The sequence below is a fragment of the Oratosquilla oratoria genome, chromosome 21 (genome assembly GCF_046742065.1).
Source record: "Oratosquilla oratoria isolate Oo_2021 chromosome 21, ASM4674206v1, whole genome shotgun sequence".
NCBI lineage: Eukaryota > Metazoa > Arthropoda > Malacostraca > Stomatopoda > Squillidae > Oratosquilla > Oratosquilla oratoria.
This window is the reverse complement of record NC_134797.1, coordinates 12,287,851-12,310,790: the sequence shown is the minus strand read 5'-3', so window position 1 is coordinate 12,310,790 and position 22,940 is coordinate 12,287,851. Positions and strand designations below refer to the sequence as shown.

The 22,940-nt window shown below is 37.4% G+C and overlaps 2 protein-coding genes across 11 annotated transcripts in view; one reads left to right on the top strand and one right to left on the bottom strand.

The window, feature by feature from the left end:
- LOC143036702 (rRNA N(6)-adenosine-methyltransferase ZCCHC4) overlaps positions 1–10,394 on the bottom strand; it is a 40,491-nt gene extending 30,097 nt beyond the window's left edge. The window contains exons 1-5 of one of the 3 annotated variants that reach the window (XM_076204327.1): positions 10,334–10,394; positions 8,531–8,603; positions 5,479–5,680; positions 3,606–3,753; positions 310–510 (exon numbers count right to left, since the gene is read on the bottom strand). In XM_076204327.1, the coding sequence (XP_076060442.1) occupies positions 310–510; positions 3,606–3,753; positions 5,479–5,680; positions 8,531–8,579 (600 nt within the window). In that variant the 5' untranslated portion in view covers positions 8,580–8,603; positions 10,334–10,394. Of the gene's footprint in view, positions 1–309; positions 511–3,605; positions 3,754–5,478; positions 5,681–8,530; positions 8,604–9,905; positions 10,153–10,333 lie in introns of those variants that run through there. The other 2 variants (XM_076204326.1, XM_076204325.1) reach the window with 2 other exon arrangements.
- The window catches only part of LOC143036701 (glypican-6-like), a 36,833-nt gene continuing 24,078 nt past the window's right edge, over positions 10,186–22,940 (top strand). Inside the window, exons 1-2 of one of the 8 annotated variants that reach the window (XM_076204319.1) lie at positions 10,186–10,246; positions 16,707–16,886. The gene's annotated coding sequence lies outside the window, so the exon portion shown is untranslated. Of the gene's footprint in view, positions 10,247–10,290; positions 10,411–10,432; positions 10,498–10,521; positions 10,641–10,687; positions 10,961–11,801; positions 11,869–13,762; positions 14,041–16,706; positions 16,887–22,940 lie in introns of those variants that run through there. The other 7 variants (XM_076204317.1, XM_076204320.1, XM_076204324.1 and 4 more) reach the window with 7 other exon arrangements.

Sequence of the window (22,940 nt, the reverse complement as noted above, 5' to 3'; positions counted from 1 at the left end):
CAAGATTTTAAGAAAAAAAAAAACCTTGATGCTGAAAGATAAAAAGATGGGTCACCATGAGCATAGCTCCCTTCCTGTATAATACAACTAGGTAAATACACCAAGACAACACAGATAACAATTCAATTTTTTTCCTCAGAGAGATCTAAGGCAGGGCCCCAAGGGCTGCTGCTAGTCAGTGTGGGGCTATGAATTTCAAGTCAATGAAATTTGATGTTACAGTTATCATTATCATCATTATCCAGGAATATCAATAAACAAAATTAATGAGAAAAGATCAAGTATTCCAGAATATGGAAAGATACTTACATATCTTCTGTCTATATCCAACATCAAAGAAGACATACAATTTTCTTGCTTTGCTACAATTGCTTCATGAATTCTTGGAGCACCAACACACAACACTTTGTTTGCAGATATTCCTTCAAGCAAATTAATTATTACATCCACACTCTTACAGGCAAAAAGGTACTGTGCTTCATATTTAGAGCTTTCTTTTGGGGTCAGCAGCTGAAAAAAAGGAATATGTTTAAAGCTTCTTTGTCTGAAGGTTCTGTTAATCATACCACTAGACTGGTATATAGCACTTTCCCAATTATGATATACTATATCTCGTTCATTATCCAGAGAATAAATGCCATGCACCTCCACACTGAATAAGAATTAGACAAGAAACAATGGTCTCAAACTGTCAGGAAATAAATTTAATTTGGAAGTAAGTAGAAACAACTTCATCAACCATGCAGTTAATGAATGGAATAAACTTCCTGCAGAGGCAGTGCAATGTAGTTCAGTTCGAAGCTTTAAGAATCATTTAGATAAACACCTAAGCAAGATACTGTCATTTATTTTTTATTATTTATTTGTTTTCATGCCAGTTTGTATATTATTAATTGCTTAATTCACATTCATTATTAGTTATGTCAATTTCTTATTATTTACTATTTACCTGTTTATCACTTAACTATACATATGCATTTATTTATTCATTAGATTTATTATTATTTATATTATTATATTTTTATTTACTTATCATTATCAAAAGACTAGTAAAAGAGGTGTGGAAGGCAGATGTGGAAGGAGTGAACATGAGGGGGCAACCTAAGATGAGATGGACGGATGGGGTAAAAGGGGCTTTGGGGAAGAGGGGAATGTATGTTGAGGAAGGACGGGAGAGGAGAGACAATAGCGGTGAATGGAGAATGGCTGTATATGGATGATGTTGTGATCCATGAGGTGGAAGGGTGAGGGATGGGGGGTGAGGGAGTGTGTGTGAGAAAAATTTGATGTAGCCCGAAGGGATTTCTCCCCGTCTTCTCCTTTTCTGCATGAGGGGACGGAGAGGGGGGCTCACCAATTTAATGAAGCGGCCTTGCTGTGGATGTGCTGTGTATTGTGACACTACTTCTGACCCAGGGCAGTGGACAAGATGCAGGGATGACCCGTCATCCAGGAGGTGCCAAGATAAAAGGGAGGGATGAGGGTGGAGGGGAGTGGAGTGTGATAGGGATGGAATGGGTGGGAGTGGTTTTTATGTTTTTGTTTTTTTTTGCTACCTCCCTTATAAGGGGGAAAAAAGCCTTTGGTATACATATAATTTTTTTTTTGCATCCAATCTAGTTATGGACCAAAAGGTCTCCTGTTGGCATGCTCCACCTTTGTAATCCTTTGATGGGTTATGAAAATAGATAATCAATCAATCAAACAATCCATTGCTCCTGGTATCTCTTGTAGGAGACCAACAGCTACCAGGTAACTGGCTACAACAACTGGGCAAGTCTAAAAGTCACTCAGGGAAGAAATATTGTGTTGCTGTCTAGTAAATGTTAGTGTGGGGCATTGTAGAACAAGATGTTCAATGTCTTCTGGGTGGTGGTTGCATCTTGAGCAGTTTGATTCTGTGGCCAGGTATACGAGTATTCTGTACTGAAAACGGGCAACAAGGAACTGAATATCTAATGTCCACTTTAAATGCCCATCAATAGCTGGTACCTAGTGTTGGTCACTCCTGTTCCGAATAATGATAACAGTTGTTTTGAGCTTCACTAAATAGAAAACTCACAGCCCCAAACTGGCTGGCAACAGTCCTCAGACACTTTCATGGATCTCTCTAAGCAACAATTGATAGATTGTGTTCAATGTCAAACAATCATAATTGTTCATGTACAATTCACACTTTCCTTCAGATTTTTCGAAACCTAAACAACAGGGGTGCACATTTACAAAAACTAAATGTTACCTTCTTCCAGACTAAATCAGAGGCCATACTTATGACCGCACCATACTTATGACCGATGTTCTTTATATCTGCTCCGTTCCTCAACATTTGACCTATGGATATTTGGCCAATGGACATACGACCAACGGACATTTGATGGAGTAGACATATGGATAAATGGACATTTGGCCAAATTAAGTTTTTCATTATTTGTCTTATTTTTTAATTTAGAAAAAGGGATAAATAGGAACACATTAGAGAGAAGTGTACAAAGCCCTCCATGGACAACAAACTCTATACAACAGTGAGGGAGGAAAGGGTGGTGGATAGGAGTGGAATGAGTGGGAGTGAAATGTGAGGGAGTGGGTACATGCCTTTTGATTTGGCTACCTCCCTTGTAAGGGGGAAAAAGCCCTTGGTGTGTGTGTGTGTGTATATTTATGTATATATATATATATATAATATATATATATATATATATATATATATATAATGCATATATATATATATATATATATATATATATATATATCTATATGAGAGAGGCAGAGGGGAAAACACACAAATAGAACGAGAGTTTATTCTTTAATTAGTTTCGCACTATGGTGCTTCTTCTGAAGAAGGCGAAACTAGTCAAAGAATAAACTCTCGTTCTATTTGTGTGTTTTCACCTCTGCCTCTCTCACAACCTGTCAAGATGTCGTCATATATATATATATATATATATATATATATATGTATATATATATATATATATTGATAGATACCACAACTTGATCTCTTAAGATCAATGCCCACATATGTCCACTCCATCAAATGTCCATTCAGCCAATGCCCATTGGCCAACTGCATGTCAACCAAATGTCCATCAGCCACTATCTACTCTGTGCTGTAGTGGAAATGTGGGCATGGGTAGTTTGGGGTTGAGGTGTGTGGGTATGATAATGTTATGATAAACTAGGTTTTGGTGCACTGCATTTGATTCATACAGTGTGGCAAGGGACCAGACAACCCTTCATCCCCATGATGCTAGATGGGAAAGGACGAGTCTTATAGTAAGTGGATGTATGCTTTCATTTGGCTACCTGTCTTATGAGAGGGATTATAGCCTCTATGTACATGTGTCTATAGATTCTTCAATCTGTATATCATATGTATTAGATAAAAAGGAGAACAAATTTGTGTTGGACTGATGCAGAATGGATGAAGGGTGGATGCATGCCTTTACTCAGTCACCCAAATTATAAAAGGAAAATTGCCTTTAGGTATACTGTATCTATAAATATATATATGTACAGTGTATAGATTCACAACTGATAACTTGTCCATGAATATATCCTTTACACTTTCTGGGGACTATTTTTATAAAACACATGATCCCACTTACTAATGATGGCTGATTTAGAAGCTCATCTGTAACAGGAATCCTGAGATTACACGGTCTATGTAGTGAGGCTTCTTTCCTTGTTAAGAGTTGACAACAAGTGGTGCAATAAATTCTATCTTTTGCATCAGCTTTCCTTACTTTACACAGTCTGAAAATATAATATAAATATACAAAAGAGGCCTAGAACTGTTCACTTTTGCATTTTAGTGATTGACATGTTGCAAGAGGTGAGTGATACACAATATTTTTTCAAACTACATGACATGATCTACAAAACATGGTGGCCAGGCACAAATGAGAAACATCCCATTTCACTATATCCACATTTATTCTTCTTATGTTTCCTGCTAAAACAAAGTTTAAAGCACTACAAAATCATGTTATCTGATGCAACATAACTATGAAGTAAATATCAAATTGTAATAATCACAGTTCAGTAAGATCTCTAAAATACCTTAGAAATCAATACATAGCTAAATGTACCAAACACGAATTTAGTCTCAATGTGTTACTTGATTTTGACCTCTTAAAGAAGTTAATATGCCCAATGAAATTAAATTAACCTTCATCTAAAACCTCAGCACTCGTCTAACTTTGCAAATAATCTATTATGTCATCAATGCATATTTCCCAAGGACAGATAACAGGTAACTGCAAAAGATATTCCATTAGGAAGGACATCATTGTCATTTCCCTGCTGCCCATTTTCAAACCCCATCAATTTCTTCACTTAAATTTGGAGGTGCAGCCTTGTAGGGGTCAGACTTGGTCTCTGAATTGAGCCCAAGACCTCTCTTTATCAACCTGATATACTGTTTATTTTCTCCACCTCCAAACACATGAACTGACAACCAGCGACTCCTCCTACTATTTTCAGCCAATGACATAAAAACAATGAGGTAAAGATGAGTAGCCTACGCCAGGAGGCACACTCAGCAGCTGTAGTTGTCACCTTTGACCTATGTGCTTGGACAATAGGGGCAAGTAACAGTCCCTGCTGGGAATTGGAGAGGAGTATGGGATTCGAACCCACAACTATGTGACTGAAAGACTACCAACACACTTCTGATTATGCCAACAGCACACAGGAGCAGAGTCCAAAATTAATACAATGTAGACATCAGTTCAAAATTTCCTCTTCCCAGAGAGATCTACGGGAGGACGCCAGGGCCAATGCCAGTTGCTATGGAGCTGCAGGTTTCGAATCACCAAAACTCAAGGCAACAAGTGATTGAATTTACTACATATGTCCCTTTGTGACTAAATAAGATAATGGTTAGTAAGGGTTAGTTAAAACTACTTGGCTATAGACCTTACCACCCTCCCATAAATGAATTTGAAATAAAAGTGTACAATACAATACTCATCCCTTAATTTAAGAGATAATGGGGGGACATTGGTCCTGATAAATATAATGTGTAGGCCTTATGGTCTCTTGCATTCTCCTTTATTCTTATGTTCTTATATTTACAACATCCCCCTCCCATGTTGTACTACTGTGGAGGACTGCAGTTCACAGTAAAAAATATATAATTTCCCATTTCCAGTCTTTTCTTCTGCTCCAACTGTGGTATAATTTGTGATAGTCACTGAAATTTTATATCAGACTTAGCAAGGATTGTGAAGATGGTATATGTCATGATCATACATTAGGATGATTAAAAAATTCATTCTAAGTCACTGGATTTTGTTTGTTGCCTTTGATATCTGTTACATGGGGGTCTGTTCAATGAAGGACTGAGTATACAAAAAAAAATGATGTATCTCCCTCTCAAATGAAATGCAATAATGTCAATACTTAGATGGTTGGTTATCACAGCTAGGCTGAAGTAAAAAAGAAATATATCCACTAAAAGTAAACACTGAAAAAAACCTGTCATATTCTTGAGAATGAGTTTCTGATGGACGTGCCAGATCAATCTGTTCCTGCCACCGAGTTCTTTTCTCTTCCGAGATCTTCTCATCCACCCAATGGAAGAAATGGCAATCTTTCTTATCTCGACATGCTGCACAAGCATAAAACTGACGGCCATCACAACCAGGATAAGTGTTCCTTTTAAAAATGATTGTTGGTCCTGTTAGAAACAGAAATAAATTAATATATAAATAATTGTACATATGTATACATGTATGTATGTATTATGGTAACAAAGAATTTATAACATGTGAGCAATGGGAAAGATACTCATCATCTCATGAAAACATATCTTAAAAGTGAATCACACAATGAAGTACTATGACTTCCTCACTTGCATTGTCGATTAACCTCTTCAATTTCTTGAGCACAGCATTGAATGCCTAATGAACAATGCATCACACTGCTCACATTATAAAATATAGTCACTGCTGTATTACATGTTCTCTTTCAGAGTAATAATAAACATAAAAATCATGATCAAACCACTTCAGAGAATTCAGGGGTCACTCAGCTACAACTACAAAATAAATACAGAGACCTCTCATTAACAGACGTTAATTAGCTGTGTTTGTGGTGTTTTTGCTGCGTTTTCAGTGTTTTGGAGTGGTTTTTGGGTGGCATAGTGATTGCACGCACTAAACAACAGCACCAAAAACACCGCAAACACAGCTAATTAACATCCGTTAATGAGAGGTCTCACTGTATAATCAAGATGCCAATGCTATCAATCTCATGTACCCATTCGCGCCTCATGACATCTATGCCATTGCATGTAAGTGGTTAATCTAAAAGGTACTCACTTTTGTTTACATGAGTTAATGTTTTGGGGGCCAAATATGACATAAGATTAAATATATGGAGTACCTTCACTGAATATATTATATAAATTGACAGAATAATAAAACTTTGGAACAGACTAACTGGGGTGTCATTACTTTTGGGAAGGTAGTTGGCAGTTGACACCTGAAGTATACGATAGCTGAATTTTGGAAAGTAATCACCTATATGGTAGTTTGTTCCTGATAATTTACTGTCAAAAACAATTTCAATTAAAAAAAAAAATAATAATAATCCTCTTTTTCTTGTATACAGAGGAGACTGTATGAAGGAGTGATTGTGCCAACAGCAGTGTATGGGGCAGAAACATGGAACATAAGAGAAGAAGAGAGAAGGGGTTTGAATGTGTTTGAGATGAGGTGTCTGAGAAGTATGATGGGGGTTACTAGGCTAGATAGTGTGAGAAATGAGGAGGTGAGGAGGAGAACAGGGGTGGAAAAGGAGCTGGGAGATAGGGTTGATGAAAGAATATTAGGATGGTTTGGACACATGGAAAGAATGAGTGAAGAAAGACTAGTAAAAGAGGTATGGAAGGCAGATGTGGAGGGAGTGAACATGAGGGGATGTCCTAGGATGAGGTGGATGGATGGGGTGAAGGGGGCTTTGGGGAAGAGGGGAATGTCTGTTGAGGAAGGACGGGAGAGGACAGAAGACAGGGGTGAATGGAGAATGGTTGTATATGGATGATGTTGTGATTGCATGAGGTGGAATGGGCGGGGGGGTGGGTGGTGAGGTAGTATGTGTGAGCAAAAGTTGACGCAGCCCGAAGGGATTTCTCCCCGTCCTCTCATTTTATGCAATGGGGGGGACGGAGAGGGGGGGTCGCCGATTTAATGAAGCGGCCTTGCTGTGGATGTGCTGTGTCTTACGACACTGCTTCTGACCCAGGGCAGTGGACATGGTGCAGGGATGACCCATCATCTAGGAGGTGCTAAGATAAGAGGGAGGGTGGAGGGGTGTGGAGTGTATTCAGGGATGGAATGGGTGGAAATGATTTTATGTCTTTCCCTTTTTGGCTACCTCCCTTGTAAGGGGGAAAAAGCCTTGGTATATGTATATGTATGTTCTTGTATACATACAAGGTTTCTCACTTTTGGTACTTTTTTCCCTTGTTCTTAAGACAAAATTGCCGCAAATAAATAATAATAGCCCCTGTATTTATTCCAAGATGTGAACCATTCAATATGAAGGGAACAGAATAGAGTTAGTAGGTCACATCAGCCAGTACATGAAATAGAACTTGTCCAGAATATAGTGGCACCAGGGTTCCGTAGCATGCAAAAACACACACTTTTATGAATTTGTGACTTTGTAGTAATCTATGGTAACCTACCATAGATCACTACAGCACTACAAATGAGTGGGCATGAAAAAATATAACCAAAAATAATTTTCTCAAGAGCAAAACTAAGAAAAAGTAAGGTTGATTTCTGTCCAATTCACTAAATTTAAAAGATTTTTTCTGTATAATATGCGAAAGCATGTTTTCGACCATATTAGCTGAAAAGATTATATAAGTAAGGTTTGGTTAGGTTAAGTTAAAAGCACTTTATCAAAAATAGAAAAATTTATCAATTTTTAGAAGTGCACACCTACAGGATATAACAACAGAATATTAAATAATAATTTTGTGAATTATAACACATCAACTAATATACATTATTTTTTGCATATTTTTTTTAGGGTGGATGGGGGGTGAGGTAGTATGTGTGAGCAAAATTTGACGCAGCCTGAAGGGATTTCTCCCCGTCCTCACATTTTATGCAATGGGGGGACGGAGAGGGGGGGTCGCCGATTTAATGAAGCGGCCTTGCTGTGGATGTGCTGTGTCTTGCGACACTGCTTCTGACCCAGGGCAGTGGACAGGGTGCAGGGATGACCCGTCATTCAGGAGGTGCTAAGATAAGAGGGAGGGTGGAGGGGTGTGGAGTGTATTCAGGGATGGAATGGGTGGGAATGATTTTATGCCTTTTTCTTTTTGGCTACCCCCCTTGTAAGGGGGAAAAAGCCTTGGTATATGTATGTATGTAATAACAGATAAAATTGCTAAGAGCTATACATATAAAAACATAGGCACTTTGACTGCTTGAAATACCATCTCTGTTTTGGTAGACGCGGAGGTCAAAGAAATTAAAGTATGATAAATTCATCCATTCTAACTTAACCTAACCTGCATTAAGTAATATGGTGCCTGTAATTCTAGAGGTCATCAGGGTCATCGTTGTTGTCTTCAACCTCCAAATCTATCAAAACAAAGATGGCATTTAAAGAAGTCAACGCATGTGCATAGCTTTTAGCAATTTTCTATTATCAATTTCCACCAAGAAAAATATTTATTACATTGATTTATTATAATTTACAAAATTAATATTTAATTTTCTGAAGCTATATCGCATAGGTGTGCACTTCTAAAAAACAAATACCATAAAAATATTTCTGCCGGTCATGAGTTATATTGTACAGAAATGCAATTTCACCAGTATGGTAGCATAATGCACAAAGAGCCTGCCTTGTGACAGCTTATAGACAAATGAATAAAATAATGATGATTTAAGAGCCGGTCATTTTGCATTTTTTATTCTAAAAGAATGATTACATTCTTAAGTAAAATTTTAGTTGTGCACACCTACATGATATAGTACTAGAAAATTAATGATTATTTTTTTAAATTATAATAGATCAACATAATGTGATTTTCTTGGCAGAAATCAATAACAAAAAAAGTTGCTAAAACCTATTTTCTAACGAACGAAGTCACAGTGGTTGAATGATACGCCATGTTTGTTTTGATAGGTGCCAAGGTCAAAGAAATTAAAGGATGATAAATTAGTCTATTCTGACCTACCTAACTTAACCTAACCAATGTTTAGTAATTCGATACCTCAAATTCTAAAGATCATCCGGTTCGTCGTCGCCACGGATGATGACAGCCTGATTATTATTGTACCTTGGGCAATTAACAGACAACGGCAGAACCCCATGTTCTCTCATAAAGTCCAAGGAAGCCATATTATCTTTGTAACAGTGCTTATTAACATCACATGGAGTTGAAGAACACCCACTCCACAACATGAAAGCCGTTGTCTGATAGTGAATGGACTGGCATGGCGTTCGTACCGTATCCTAGCTACTTTATTCATTAGTATATTTACTTGTAGCAAGGTTCTTTGTTTTTTATTTCTGCCAAGAAAATCACATATTTTATTACATTCATGTATTATAATTTACAAAATATTTAAATTTCTAATGCTATATCGTGTAGGTGTGCACAACTAAAATAACACTTATTGTTAGGTTAAGTTTTGTTACAAATACATTAACCATTAGATTTGGTTGTTAGGTTGGGAGCTATTGAGTATTGGACAATGTAATATTAGTAATGTAAAGGTTAATCCATGTTTGAGTGATCCTGGAATTTTACCAAAGAACCACTTCTTTGTTCACTAATACTTCAGTGGGTATAGTGATATCATGCGTCATGTTTGTTATCCTGGTAATATACAACACATTGTGACATTTACCCAATTACTCCATCTTTATCTTACCGTGTACGCAGCAAGGGTTACTAGACAAATCATTTTTTATGACATCGAGACCACATCTTCCTTGTTCCGTAACAAATTTCTTATCTATATTAGCATTATCTTGTCTAGGCCTCTTTTTCTTCATTGTGTCTATTTTTCGCTAATTTGGCAGTCTAAATGATAAGCAAGTTCTGGACAATTACATTCAGTTCTACATAATACAGTGGTTTCGACTGAACACATTTATTTACAAACAAACGTGCCTCCACATTCTATTCCTTGCATCACCGATCATAAATCACGAAATGGCAACTTCTTGTTTCCACATACTTGTGCATTATCAAAATAATCAATATACTGCGGTAATTTACAGAAAAATATCCTATAAATACTTAACTTTTGGACCAAGAAGTTAAGCTATTGATAAACGACATTATAAAGCACTGTACCTGATATCCTATCCACAGCCTAAAGCTGTTACGTTTTCTACACAAGCTATCAATCCATTGGAAGTCGATAACCCAGTGTAGGCCTACGATCTGTTTTCTGCAATATCTCTTGAAACAACCACGGACATGTTGATTAAACAGACTCATTTTTACAATACAAAGAAGTGATAAATTACAATTTAATTGAATAGTGATATTCATGTGTTAAGAGTGGGATTTTGGATGTGCTGTTTAGTGAAGAAAATGTGCAAAAGATGTTGGAAAATCAGATAATTATATAAGAAAAATGTCATAATATATGAGCGAAGTAAACGTTATTCTTAACATGTTAAAGATACTGTTGTTTTCAATGTTGCATGAGCTATCAGCTGTAGTCACTGCGTATTGCGTAATCGATGAGTTGTGTTCATCATTACATAACATGGTATTTTGTAATATTACCCAGGAATCACGGTAGACATGTCAAGGAATGAGCTTCAATTTTCGTTCAACAACAAATTGTTCTAATTTTGCAAGTGTGTGCTATTTGAGTTCAGTGGTGTAACTGAAAATGTCTGGAAATGAGCATTTGGTTTAGAATTGATTTTATGTCCGATGGAATTAACCTATATCCGCTGACGGGAACAGGTATGGAAACATTAAAATCATAATAGGCATCGGTCATTGCAACCTATTTTGGTGAAATTACACAGAAAGAATCAGAAGATGGCTTTTGGGGAGAGGTCATCTCCCCCTGGGCATGCCTGTAGCCACGGCGGGGACCCCCCCCCCCCCCAAAAAAAAAAGCATTAACCTTCACCAAGATGCTAAGGTTTTTTTCTTAATTATTATAGCAATGTCTCCATAAACAATAATACTAAGGTGTATAAAAAGTATTAGTAAATATTATATTCCATGTTATAATATTTTTGTATAACTTCTTTCATTCATGTAAGTCGTTATAGCAGAAATATACATAAAAGGAAATATGCAACGAGTGAAAACCTCTTTCGATACAAATACCCTCAAAACAAATAAAAAGGGTTGAAAATACGTGATTATCGTGCATGAGATCAAACGGTTGTATTCAACTGGAGACTCAAAGAAACCAAGAGAGCTAGAATAAGGTTAAACTCAACTTCAATTACGAACTAGATTCTGTAGATTCTAAGAGTTACGCTCTACTTTCGAGCACGGGGCCTCTTGTCCTTAACCGAATAAAATCGGCTGGTTGCATAGGAGTTAACTAAGATATTTTTAATATTTTCACTAGCAAGGGAGGGCGTACTGCCCCGAACGGCACATTAATATAGCCTGTGCGTTTCAAGGAGTCTGTTCAGGGTGTGGCTTAAAAGTCGTGATGGATTACTAGCCACTACCAAATCAACCTCCGCACATTATTTCACATCTACGTGTTATTTTATTTATTTTATTCTGTATGTAGTCAGGTAATTTGTATAATACAATAAATATCATTATGTAGTATGATAACAACGATTTAAATTCAGTGGCGCGTGGCAACAGCGCTTTTTCCCTCCCACGCCGAGATGTCACAGGTAAGAGAGGTTAGATGGGGTGGGTTATCGTTGTTGTAATCTTAAAAAGTGATACTCGTTGCACTATACAGTTACCTTTGTTGTATACCGAATATAAAAAAGTCAAATAGCTCGTAGATGGAAAATATTAGAGAAAGGCATGTACTAAGGTTGGTTTGGCACAATGGCTTACGACTTGTGCCACACCCCGAACGGATCCATTGGCGCGCCCAGACTTTTTCTTCTTGTTATTTATTTATTTTATTTATTTATTTGTTTGTTTATTTTTATAGGGTCGGCATACTGAGGGCATGAAACCCGCATTTGGGGTAGCACTATATGGATATCTCGCAGCAAAATATGAAAAGTATTTAATGCTTTAGATCCACTTTCAACTTTGTAGCACAAATGATTGATCTATTTCTACTCATTCTTTCATCCGAGTCAATCAGTAAAATTTACAACAGGGACGTTTATTCCCACATGTGACGTTATTTTACTCGATTGTTTCTGTCAAGACGAGCAAAAACGATAGCCTTGTAGAGCCGCTCTTGATATTCGTTGTCGGATGTTAACGAATGTCGAATGCGTTATGTTTGTTGTTTTGCATCGCTCGATTTTCCAGTGCCCTGCGCCGTGGTACCTTGTGCCACGCGGCGATATATATATATATATACTGTATATATATATATATATATATATATATATATATATATATATATATATATATATATATATATATATATATATATATATATATATATATATATATGACAGGGTAGACAGGGCGGAATTGTGGGAGGCATTGCAGATATACGGGATAGGAGGAATTGAATTGAATAATTGCGATTTATCTGGCGTCGCAAGGGATAGGAGGAAAGCTGTTAAGAGCTGTCAAGAGTTTTTACGAGAGTAGTAGAAACATGGAACATGAGAGAGGAAGAGAGAAGGAGTTTGAATGTGTTAGAGATGAAATGTCTGAGAAGTATGATAGGGTTTACTAGGCTAGATAGAGTGAGAAATGAGGAGGTGAGGAGGAGATCACGGGTGGAAAGGGAACTGGGAGATACGGTTGATGAAAGAGTATTAGGATGGTTTGGACACATGGAAAGAATGAGTGAAGATTAGTAAAAGAAGTGTGGAAGGAGTGAATATGAGGGGGTGTCCTAGGATGAGGTGGATGGATGGGGTGAAAGGGGCATTACAAAAGAGAGGAATGTCTGTGGAGGAAGGACGGGAGAGGACAGAAGATAGGGGTGAATGGAGAGGGGTTGTGTATAGATGATGCTGTGATGCATGAGGTGGAGTGGGTGGGGGTGGGGTTGAGGAAGTATGTATGAGGAAAAAATTGACGCAGCCCGAAGGGATTTCTCCCCGTCTTCTCCTTTTCTGCATGGGGGGACGGAGAGGGGGGTCGCCGAATTTATGAAGCGGCGTTGCTGTGGATGTGCTGTGTCTTGCGACAATGTTTCTGACCCAGGGCAGTGGACTGGATGCAGGGATGACCCGTCATCCAGGAGGTGCCGAGATTGGAGGGGAGTGGAATGTATGGGAAATGGAACGGGTGGGAGTGGTTTCTATGACTTTTTCTTTTTGGTTATCCCCCGTGTAGGGGGGGAAAGCCTTTGGTATATGTATGTATGTAGTAGAGCGTGTGTCAGGATTAGATATGGAGAGAGTGAGTGGTAAGAGGAGATTGTATGAAGGAGTGATTGTGCCGATAGCACTGTATGAGGCAGAAACATGGAACATAAGAGAGGAAGAGGAGTTTGAATGTGTTTGAGGTGAGGTGTCTGAGAAGTATGATGGGGGTTACTAGGCTGGATAGAATGAGAAATGAGGATTTGGTAAAAGTCCACGAGAACCTGATTGGCTGAGTGTTGACATCACGGCAACGGCAACGGGGACAACTGATTGGCCGAGAGTGGTGACGTCACGGTAACGGAGACGACTGATTGGCCGAGAACGCTATACCCACATCTTGGGCCGCTCATCACCGAGACATGTGTGAAAACCCCACTATTTATCACGTGGGGTGTCGTCAACCGACAATATTTCGAGGGGCGCCAGGCGTGCTAGTTCTCTTTGTGCTCGACCTTTAATCATTTGCCTTCGACTTTTGTCGCTGTTCGCTCCATTTTGCGTTCGACCTTCGCCGCCGCGAACTGTTGGACGCTTCACTCTTCTATACAGGTCGGTTTCTGTAACACACTTTAGACGTGACTAATAACGACCCGATTCTTATAGCCTTACGACCAGTTATCTTGTTTATTCCATGATAAGTCCTGTCCTGATCAGTACTATATGAATTTAGCAATGAAGACAAACGGGGAGCTAGTGAAAAGCATTAATAGGCGTGATATAGGATGGACAGGTGATCGATATTATTCAAGTGATTGAACAATAACCGGTGGGTGGCAATATGACTCACACCCCGGGATGGCATTTCGACAACCTAAGCCACAATCGAGTGCTTAATCCGCCGCCAAGCCATTTTATTCAGTTGAGCCCACCCCAAGAAGCCTTGATATTGACCGTTTCAGTATCGTTGACTATTCGTAAGAGCTTCATGTGGTGCATAAGGTATTCCGGCATATGTTGCTGCCTCAGGTTTGTGCTCCCTGGCTTGTACGGATGTGGGACATGGACACTAAATGCTGACTTCAAGAGACGTTTCGACGTCTTTGGTACCGAATGCATTCAGATAATCATGGGATACCGTTGGAATGACTATGTTTCAAACCAAAGACTGTTCCGTGAGACCCAGTCTAGGCTTGTTACTGGCAGCATAATTCGTGAACGTCAACTCCGCCTATATGAGTATCACGTTTCACTGATGGTGATCCTATTCAGCGTTGTCTCCACAAGAGACAACCCTCGATGGAATAGACGAAGGAAGGGGATCCACACAGAACACTTGGCTGAGGGAAATCGACTACTACCGAGAGCAGTTTATGGAAAGGGTTGCTGCACGTAAGCTTGCTCGGAAAGCCAATGGATTGGCATCGGCGTATGAGTGAAGCGATGCGCCTCCCGATGTATGCTTCCAATTGCCGATGGATTGCTCAGAAAGTGGGGACAGCCAAACGAGTTTATGGGCTTTATTTGTTTTGGACTCTGTGGAGTCAAACTGAAGAAGAAGAGGGATGCTCTTACCAATGGTTTAAAAACCGTGTGGACAAGTGGCCTGGAAGAAAGTGTGTCGGGTACTTTGTTTTAACTTCGGGAGCCACGGGGTTCCACGAGCTCAAGATGATTTGAAATGATTACAAAAACAATCTATCCATATATATATATATATATATATATATATATATATCATAGGCTTTTCCCCCTTAAAAGGGGGGTAGCCAAGTCAAAATGCACGTACCCACCTATTTCACTCCTACTCATTCCACTTCCATCCACCAGCCTTTCCTCCCTCTCGTCGCAGCTCCTCGTGGATGACGGGTCATACCTGTATCAGATGCAATGCAGCAAGACACAGTAAAACAAAAAAGGAAGAGAAAATATTGTTGTTCATGAATACCTTCTCGCCTGACAAACACTTCAGTAGAATTTTGAGGGAAATGTAGACTACTGACGAACATAAAAGTAGCTTTTTAATACATGGATGAGATAATGAAAAGATGAAATGTATAACAGACTGCCTGGTGCGCCCTAGAATGTGATATACATCATTGCTATGGGTCGCTGCACAAGGGAAATTATAAGGATATAAGAATGGAGGAGCCTGCAAGGGACCATATGGCCTACACTAGACAGTTCCTTGTTCCTTACCACCTGCTATCTGCCCATCCCTAATTATAAAAATATCTTCTCTGAAAACAACCTATTGTTTTAGCGCTCACTACATCATGGTTACTTTGTCTATTCCATTCCTTACCACTCTGTTAGTAAACCAGTTCTTAATTATTTCCTTCTTAAACTTGAATTATATTGAGAGAATACAAGCAACAGCATCCAAAAAGGTTCCCAACCTAACATGTAGATAAAACGTACACAGAAAGAAGAAAAACATTGGATCTGTTATCATTGAAAGGAAGGTGGAGAAAGAGGTGACTTGCTAGTAGTGGTAATGTAATTAAAAGGAGAGTAGATAAAACTGACAGATAAGAATTCTTAGTCTGCAACGAGAGAGAATCATGAGGTCATAGGAACAATGTTATAAAAGGTTATATGTCTGAAGGATGTCAATAAACACCGTTTCTGTTCAGATGTGTCGACGCTTGGAATTGCTTAGAAGTTAATATAACTGATGATAAACGAACTAATATTATGTATGTTAGACAAAGAGAAGACCCCTCAGCTTAGCTGCCTTCGTGTATATTACGCTTAGATAAACACATATACAAACACACACACACACGTACACGGCAGGAAATTACATGTCAGAGACCTTGGCTTAATTCACAGCGGCGTACTGGCATCCCCCGCCGTGACCAAGACTTTGTCACATGTAAATATTTTATTGTGATTATTTTTATTTTTCATCATTAACAGCGTGGTATCCGTAGTGGATGAGTATATTCACTTTATAAAAATATATGACGTCTTTAGTTTACACAGTTGAAACTACATTAAACTAAATTGTAGCTATTTGGTAATAAAGTAGTAATGAAGTTGAGCAAATCTTCATTATACAAGTTTCTGTATAACTTACTATGTTTTGAGTGATATAGCATGAACTAAAGGTTGAAAATACAAACATAATGTTCTGGTTGACACATCTCCCAAGTTCCCACACAACATTTTCTAACCTATATTGTTCTGAACATAGAAAACGGGGGCGGATTTATAGCCTCTTTCATCAGAACTTTTCTCAAAACATGCTAACCAAGACATATTTTGTTTCCCAGGCCGAAAGAGAAATCAGCACCCAAGCAAACGAAGAGACGTTTGACTAGAAGTTGAAGTCAACTCCTGGGGAGTCAATCAGTCTCAATGCTGAACATGAGGGGAGTTGCCAGAGGTACCTGAGACCAACCCAGCACATTCGGAGCAAACGCACAGTCCAACGTAAACAATTCTACTCAGCGGTAAGTGACACAGTGACGAAGGTGTACCAGGTGTGTTAAATGATCTCTATAGTCTCACGTGTAAGTTGGAGCTAATTGTACAAAGTTCGTAAGGTCTGTGGCTATTACACCACCGTTCTCACGATATTCTCACGCTCAGTATGTAATGAAAACTAATCTCACAATTCTCGCATGATACAGTGGCTTGCTGGGATGTGTCTAAAATTAAGTTATAAGAAAATTATTTGTGGAAGGCTGATGGTTAGTAAAGATGCGTTGATAATTGGTGGATAACAGTTAAGATCCCGTTTGAAGACATAGTGTAGAACGGTGCGTGCTATTGCAGATCATCGTAAATATATTGTGATACATCATATTACTCACATATAAACACACACACACACATGCACACACACACACACACACACACACGAACACATACACACACACGAACACATACACACGAACACACACACACATACACACACTCGCAAACACACACACATACACATACACACGAATATACTTGTGGAGTCCATAAAAGATATCAATATAATCATGTTTATCATAAGGCCGAAGTGGCCAACTCTAGATATTGGCTTGCATGTCCTCTCATTTAACCAAAATAAATACATTATGATGACACTCATAAATAGCCTAATCGGGTTTTCTGTTGAATAAAATCGACTGACGGCAGCCTACATACTCATTAGGTAAGAGGAAGGAAGGGAGGGGAGAGAGTTTTTTTTTTTTTTTTTTTTTTTTTTTTTTTTTTTTTAACCCTGCCCGAGCAGTGTGAAGAGAGAAAGGGTGACCCTTCCACCCGAGGTGCTGAGATGAGAAGGGTGATGGCGTGGGTGTCATTTGTTTGTCTTGTGGATAAATGCTTTGATTCGGCGACCCCCAAATAAAGGGAACTGCCGAAGACCAGTAACCTTGACCCATATGAATGTTAAATCTCCCAGCTAGAACATTCAAAGCTTTTATTCTGTTTAACTCCAAACTGTTTTTATTCGTGCAAGTAAAGCATCTGGCCAATAGTGGTAACAAACTATCTCACATGAACTATCCTGACTAACCCCTACACCATCAACTATCACAGCTGGGGCAGTATATCTCGCGACGATTTTGTTTAATTGAGAACAGTCGTGTTCCGACCTTAGCGCCCTCTGTGGTCCGGTCTAGGTAGTGTAGCAACCCTTGACATTCATTTCAGCTCCCCCCCCCCAAACTAGGGTACTGTGAATTAGAAACACTGGCTTAACCCTGAATAGGGAACGTCCAAATTTATGATTTTGCATGGAAGTTGTACCACTTCTTGCACGCCCACTTTACTTTATAACTTGGAGCACTTCTTCCCATAAACCTTTGGTTTTTATTGTTTCTAAAAGTGGGCGTGCTAGAAGTGGTACAACTTCCATGCAAAATCATAAATTTGGACGTTCCCTGTTCAGGGTTAAAGGAGTAAACTAACTTGACTCGCCCTTTAGAAGGTTAAATGTTCCAATTTAATTGGGTTAAACTAAATTCAATTTTATTTACTATGATTTAACTAAGTTTAATTTCCTGATCTTATTCTGGTTATTACTACTCTATTTTATTCAGCTTATTAAAACCTCTAACCAGTAAAAAAAAAAGTCAGCTGGAATAATTAGGAAAACATTATTTCCTTCAAATAGAGTATCGTATACATTGGGGCACACCAATGGGGTACATCAAGGGGTACATCAATGGTCCTGCAGTGGGTTACTCTCTTATACACTTTATTGCATATATATATATATATATATATATATATATATTCAAAAACAGTGCACGACAGTGAGAACCAAAAAGTGGTTAAAAATATCTTAACCTTTTTAATGTGCGCGACCTCATTTTCTTTTACACATTTTTTTCTGGATACCACCAGTTGATTTATTCAGGTAAAGAAAACCTTCCTTTCTGTACAGCACACATATATAATAACATAGGAATACGCCATCTAAAACCCTTTACTTTCACACATATGTGCGCACATACACGTGCGCACGCACACACACACACACACACACACACACACACAGCATTACCCATAGATCGGTCATATATGAGCTCTGAGCTCTCTTCCGAGAGGGAAATAGCTGTATATCACGAGTCCAACACGTGATCAAAAGACCATGGGATATACGGTAGTGATGTTTTCTTGTCTTTGTGGGGTGAATTTGTTGGAATACCAGTTGTTGATAGCTCGCTGTGTTGCGTCGTTAAATAACATGTTGCTGCATCCATTGTTAATAAGGACTTGGGTAAGTCTTTCCAGTTCCGTGTGTGTATCTTTCCATGTGGAGCAGTGTGATATGGCGCGTCGTATGAATGCATTGATAGTGGAGATAAAGTATCATTGAGGGCATTCACTTTTACCATTGAGACAGAGGTTTTTGTTGCTGGGTTTTACATATACTGGAGTAGTGAACTTCTTGACCTTCCCTCGTGATTCCTGATGGCTATGGAACAGCCAATCAGGAAGACCGCTTTCCAAGACATCGTCCAAGCAAACGGAAACAATATAGTATATAAACGTCACACACATACACTCAAACAACGAGCCTGATGATGGTCTCCAGGCAAGACCGAAACGTTGCAACTACTTACGGACAGCTACTCAGCAAATTAACAGTCCAACATCGTAAACTAGCAAGATGAATAGAAGTTCTCAACAGACAGTTCACCAGTGCAGAAAGAGAATTATCATTTAATCTCGTCTGTCTACAAGAAAATATTTTCCTAGATACACTAATATATATATATATATATATATATATATATATATATATATATATATATATATATATATATATATATGTAATATATATATATATTGACAAGAGAAAAGACAAATGTATGGCAAGAGTGGTATAGGTAAATTCCAGGAAGGAGCAGAAGTATTTTATTCTCTAACGTTTCGACAGAGTCTTCTTCAGAGAGATAATAGTACAGGCAAATTGGAATACATTGTCTATATACTAAGCGGGTCATCTCACAGGTCGCCTTGGGATAGTGTCCGCCGTTTGTGCCCCCTCGATGATTAATCTTGCTGTTGTGTGTGCCAAATTTACAAATCCTTCTCTATGATTGGTTGATTTAAAAGTATTAATATATGCAGCTTCAATAGTTTTTCTTGTCTTTTTCATACCGGTGTGTAGGAACAACACCAAAATCCTACACACCGGTATGAAAAAGACGACAAGAAAAACTATTGAAGCTGCATATATTAATACTTTTAAATCAACCAATCATAGAGAAGGATTTGTAAATTTGGCACACACAACAGCAAAATTAATAATCGAGGGGGCACAAACGGCGGACTCTATCCCAAGGCGACCTGTGAGATGACCCGCTTAGTATATAGAAAATGTATTCCAATTTGCCTGTAGTATTCTCTCTCTGAAGAAGACTCTGTCGAAACGTTAGAGAATAAAATACTTCTGCTCCTTCCTGGAATTTACCTATACCACTCTTGCCATACATATATATATATATATATATATATATATATATATATATATATATATATATATATATATATACATATATACATATATGTATATGCTTATATATTATATATTATATATATGCATATATATATATACATATGTATATACATGTATATATATATATATATGTATATATATACATATATATTATACATATATATATATATATATATATTTATATATATATATATATATACATATAGATATATACATATATTATATATTATATATATTATACATATATACATATATATATACATATATATATATGTTGAGACATTCTGACAGGTTGATGTAAGCGGAATAGGAAACACAGGAGTCTTAGTCTTGAGTTTATTCCTGACTAGTTTCGCAGGTATGCTTTTTAAAGCCAAGGACTATTCCTTTGAAAAAGCATACCTGCGCAACTAGCCAGGAATAAACTCAAGACAAAGACACCAGTGTTTACTATTCCGCTTACATCATATATATATATATATATATATATATATATATATATACATATATGTATACAAATGTATATATATATACATATACATATACATGTATATACACATACATATACATGTATTTATATATATATATATAAACATATATATATATATATATGTATATGTATATATATATATACATATACGTATGTATGGCAAGAGTGGTATAGGTAAATTCCAGGAAGGAGCAGAAGTATTTCATTCTCTAAAGTTTCGACAGAGTCTTCTTCAGAGAGATAATGATACAGGCAAATTGAAATACATTGTCTATATACTAACCGGGTCATCTCACAGGTCGCCTTGGGAAAGAGTTCGCCGTATGTGCCCCCTCGATGATTAATCTTGCTGTTGCGTGTGCTAAATTTACAAACCCTTCTCTATGATTGGTTGATTTAAAAGTATTGATATATGCAGCTTCGATAGTTTTTCTTGTCTTTTTCATACCGGTGTGTAGGATTCTTGCCATACATTTGTCTTTTCTCTTGTCATATATACATGATTATATTACACATATATATATATATATATATATATATATATATATATGATTATATTACATATATATATATATATATATGATTATATTACATATATATATGTATATATATATGATTATATTAAAAAATATATATATATATATATATATATATGATTATATTACATATATATATGTATATATATATGATTATATTACATATGTATATATTTATATATATGATGTAAGCGGAATAGGAAACACAGGAGTCTTAGTCTTGAGTTTATTCCTGGAATAAACTCAAGACCAAGACTCCTGTGTTTCCTATTCCGCTTACATCAACCTGTCAGAATGTCTCAACATTTATATATATACATATATATATGCGTATGTATATATACATATATATATACATATATACATATAGAATATATATACATATATTTGTATACACATATATATACGCATATATATACATACATCTATATACATATACATGTATATATATATACATATACATATATATATATTCATACACATATATATACATATATATATACATATATATATATATATATATATATATATATACATATATATGTGAGAGAGGCAGAGGGGAAAACACACAAATAGAACAAGAGTTTATTCTTTAACTAGTTTCGCACCATAGTGCGAAACTAGTTAAAGAATAAACTCTCGTTCTATTTGAGTATTTTCCCCTCTGCCTCTCTCACAACCTGTCAAGATGTCGTCACACACACACACACACACACACACACACACACACACATATATATATATATATATATATGAGAGAGAATGTGGGTGGGGAAGGGCAAACGAAGATGTGTTAGGAATAGAGTTTATTGCCCTAACGTTGCGACCAACTTGGTCTTCTTCAGAGGACTACAGCATTACAAACGGATCACAATTCTTATATTCGTAGTGAGAGGGAACCCGCCAAGGTATGAGCGTCATGTTTTCCCTTTGGCTAACGATTTAATTATTAGGACACTTGCTGCTTTCGAGAGGCATTTAAATCCGTCTCTGTCGTTGTTGTTCTTGTTGGCGGCGATATGTGCAGCTTCCACAGTTTTTCTCATTTTCTTCTCAAATCCCTCGTGTAGAATTTCTGCGTTGTTCCAATCAGGTAGATGTCCACATTTGTCCAGGTGACGAACCAGGGAGTTAGATGTTCTATGAGCCCTGAGATCGTTTTTGTGCTCATTCAAGCGTTTATTGAACCCTCGACCTGACTCACCGAAATAAGATGATGGACAACCGTTGCATGGAATACGGTAAATGACACTGAGATTATTACGCATATTGTTATGTTTCTTAAATATTTTTCCTATTTTATTGGAAGATATTTTTGCTATATTTATTCCACCTTTTGACAAATAATCATCAATAGCTATGGTGTTTATAGAATTAGGGACAGAAATAAAATGAGACTTATCCTTTCCCGTGGTTCGGACGTTTGAGCCATCGTAGATCTTCTTGGCTTTCCTCGTTGTCCTGGTGATCAAACCTCCGGGGTATTTCAGCTTCCTAAAGGTATTCTTGATGTAAG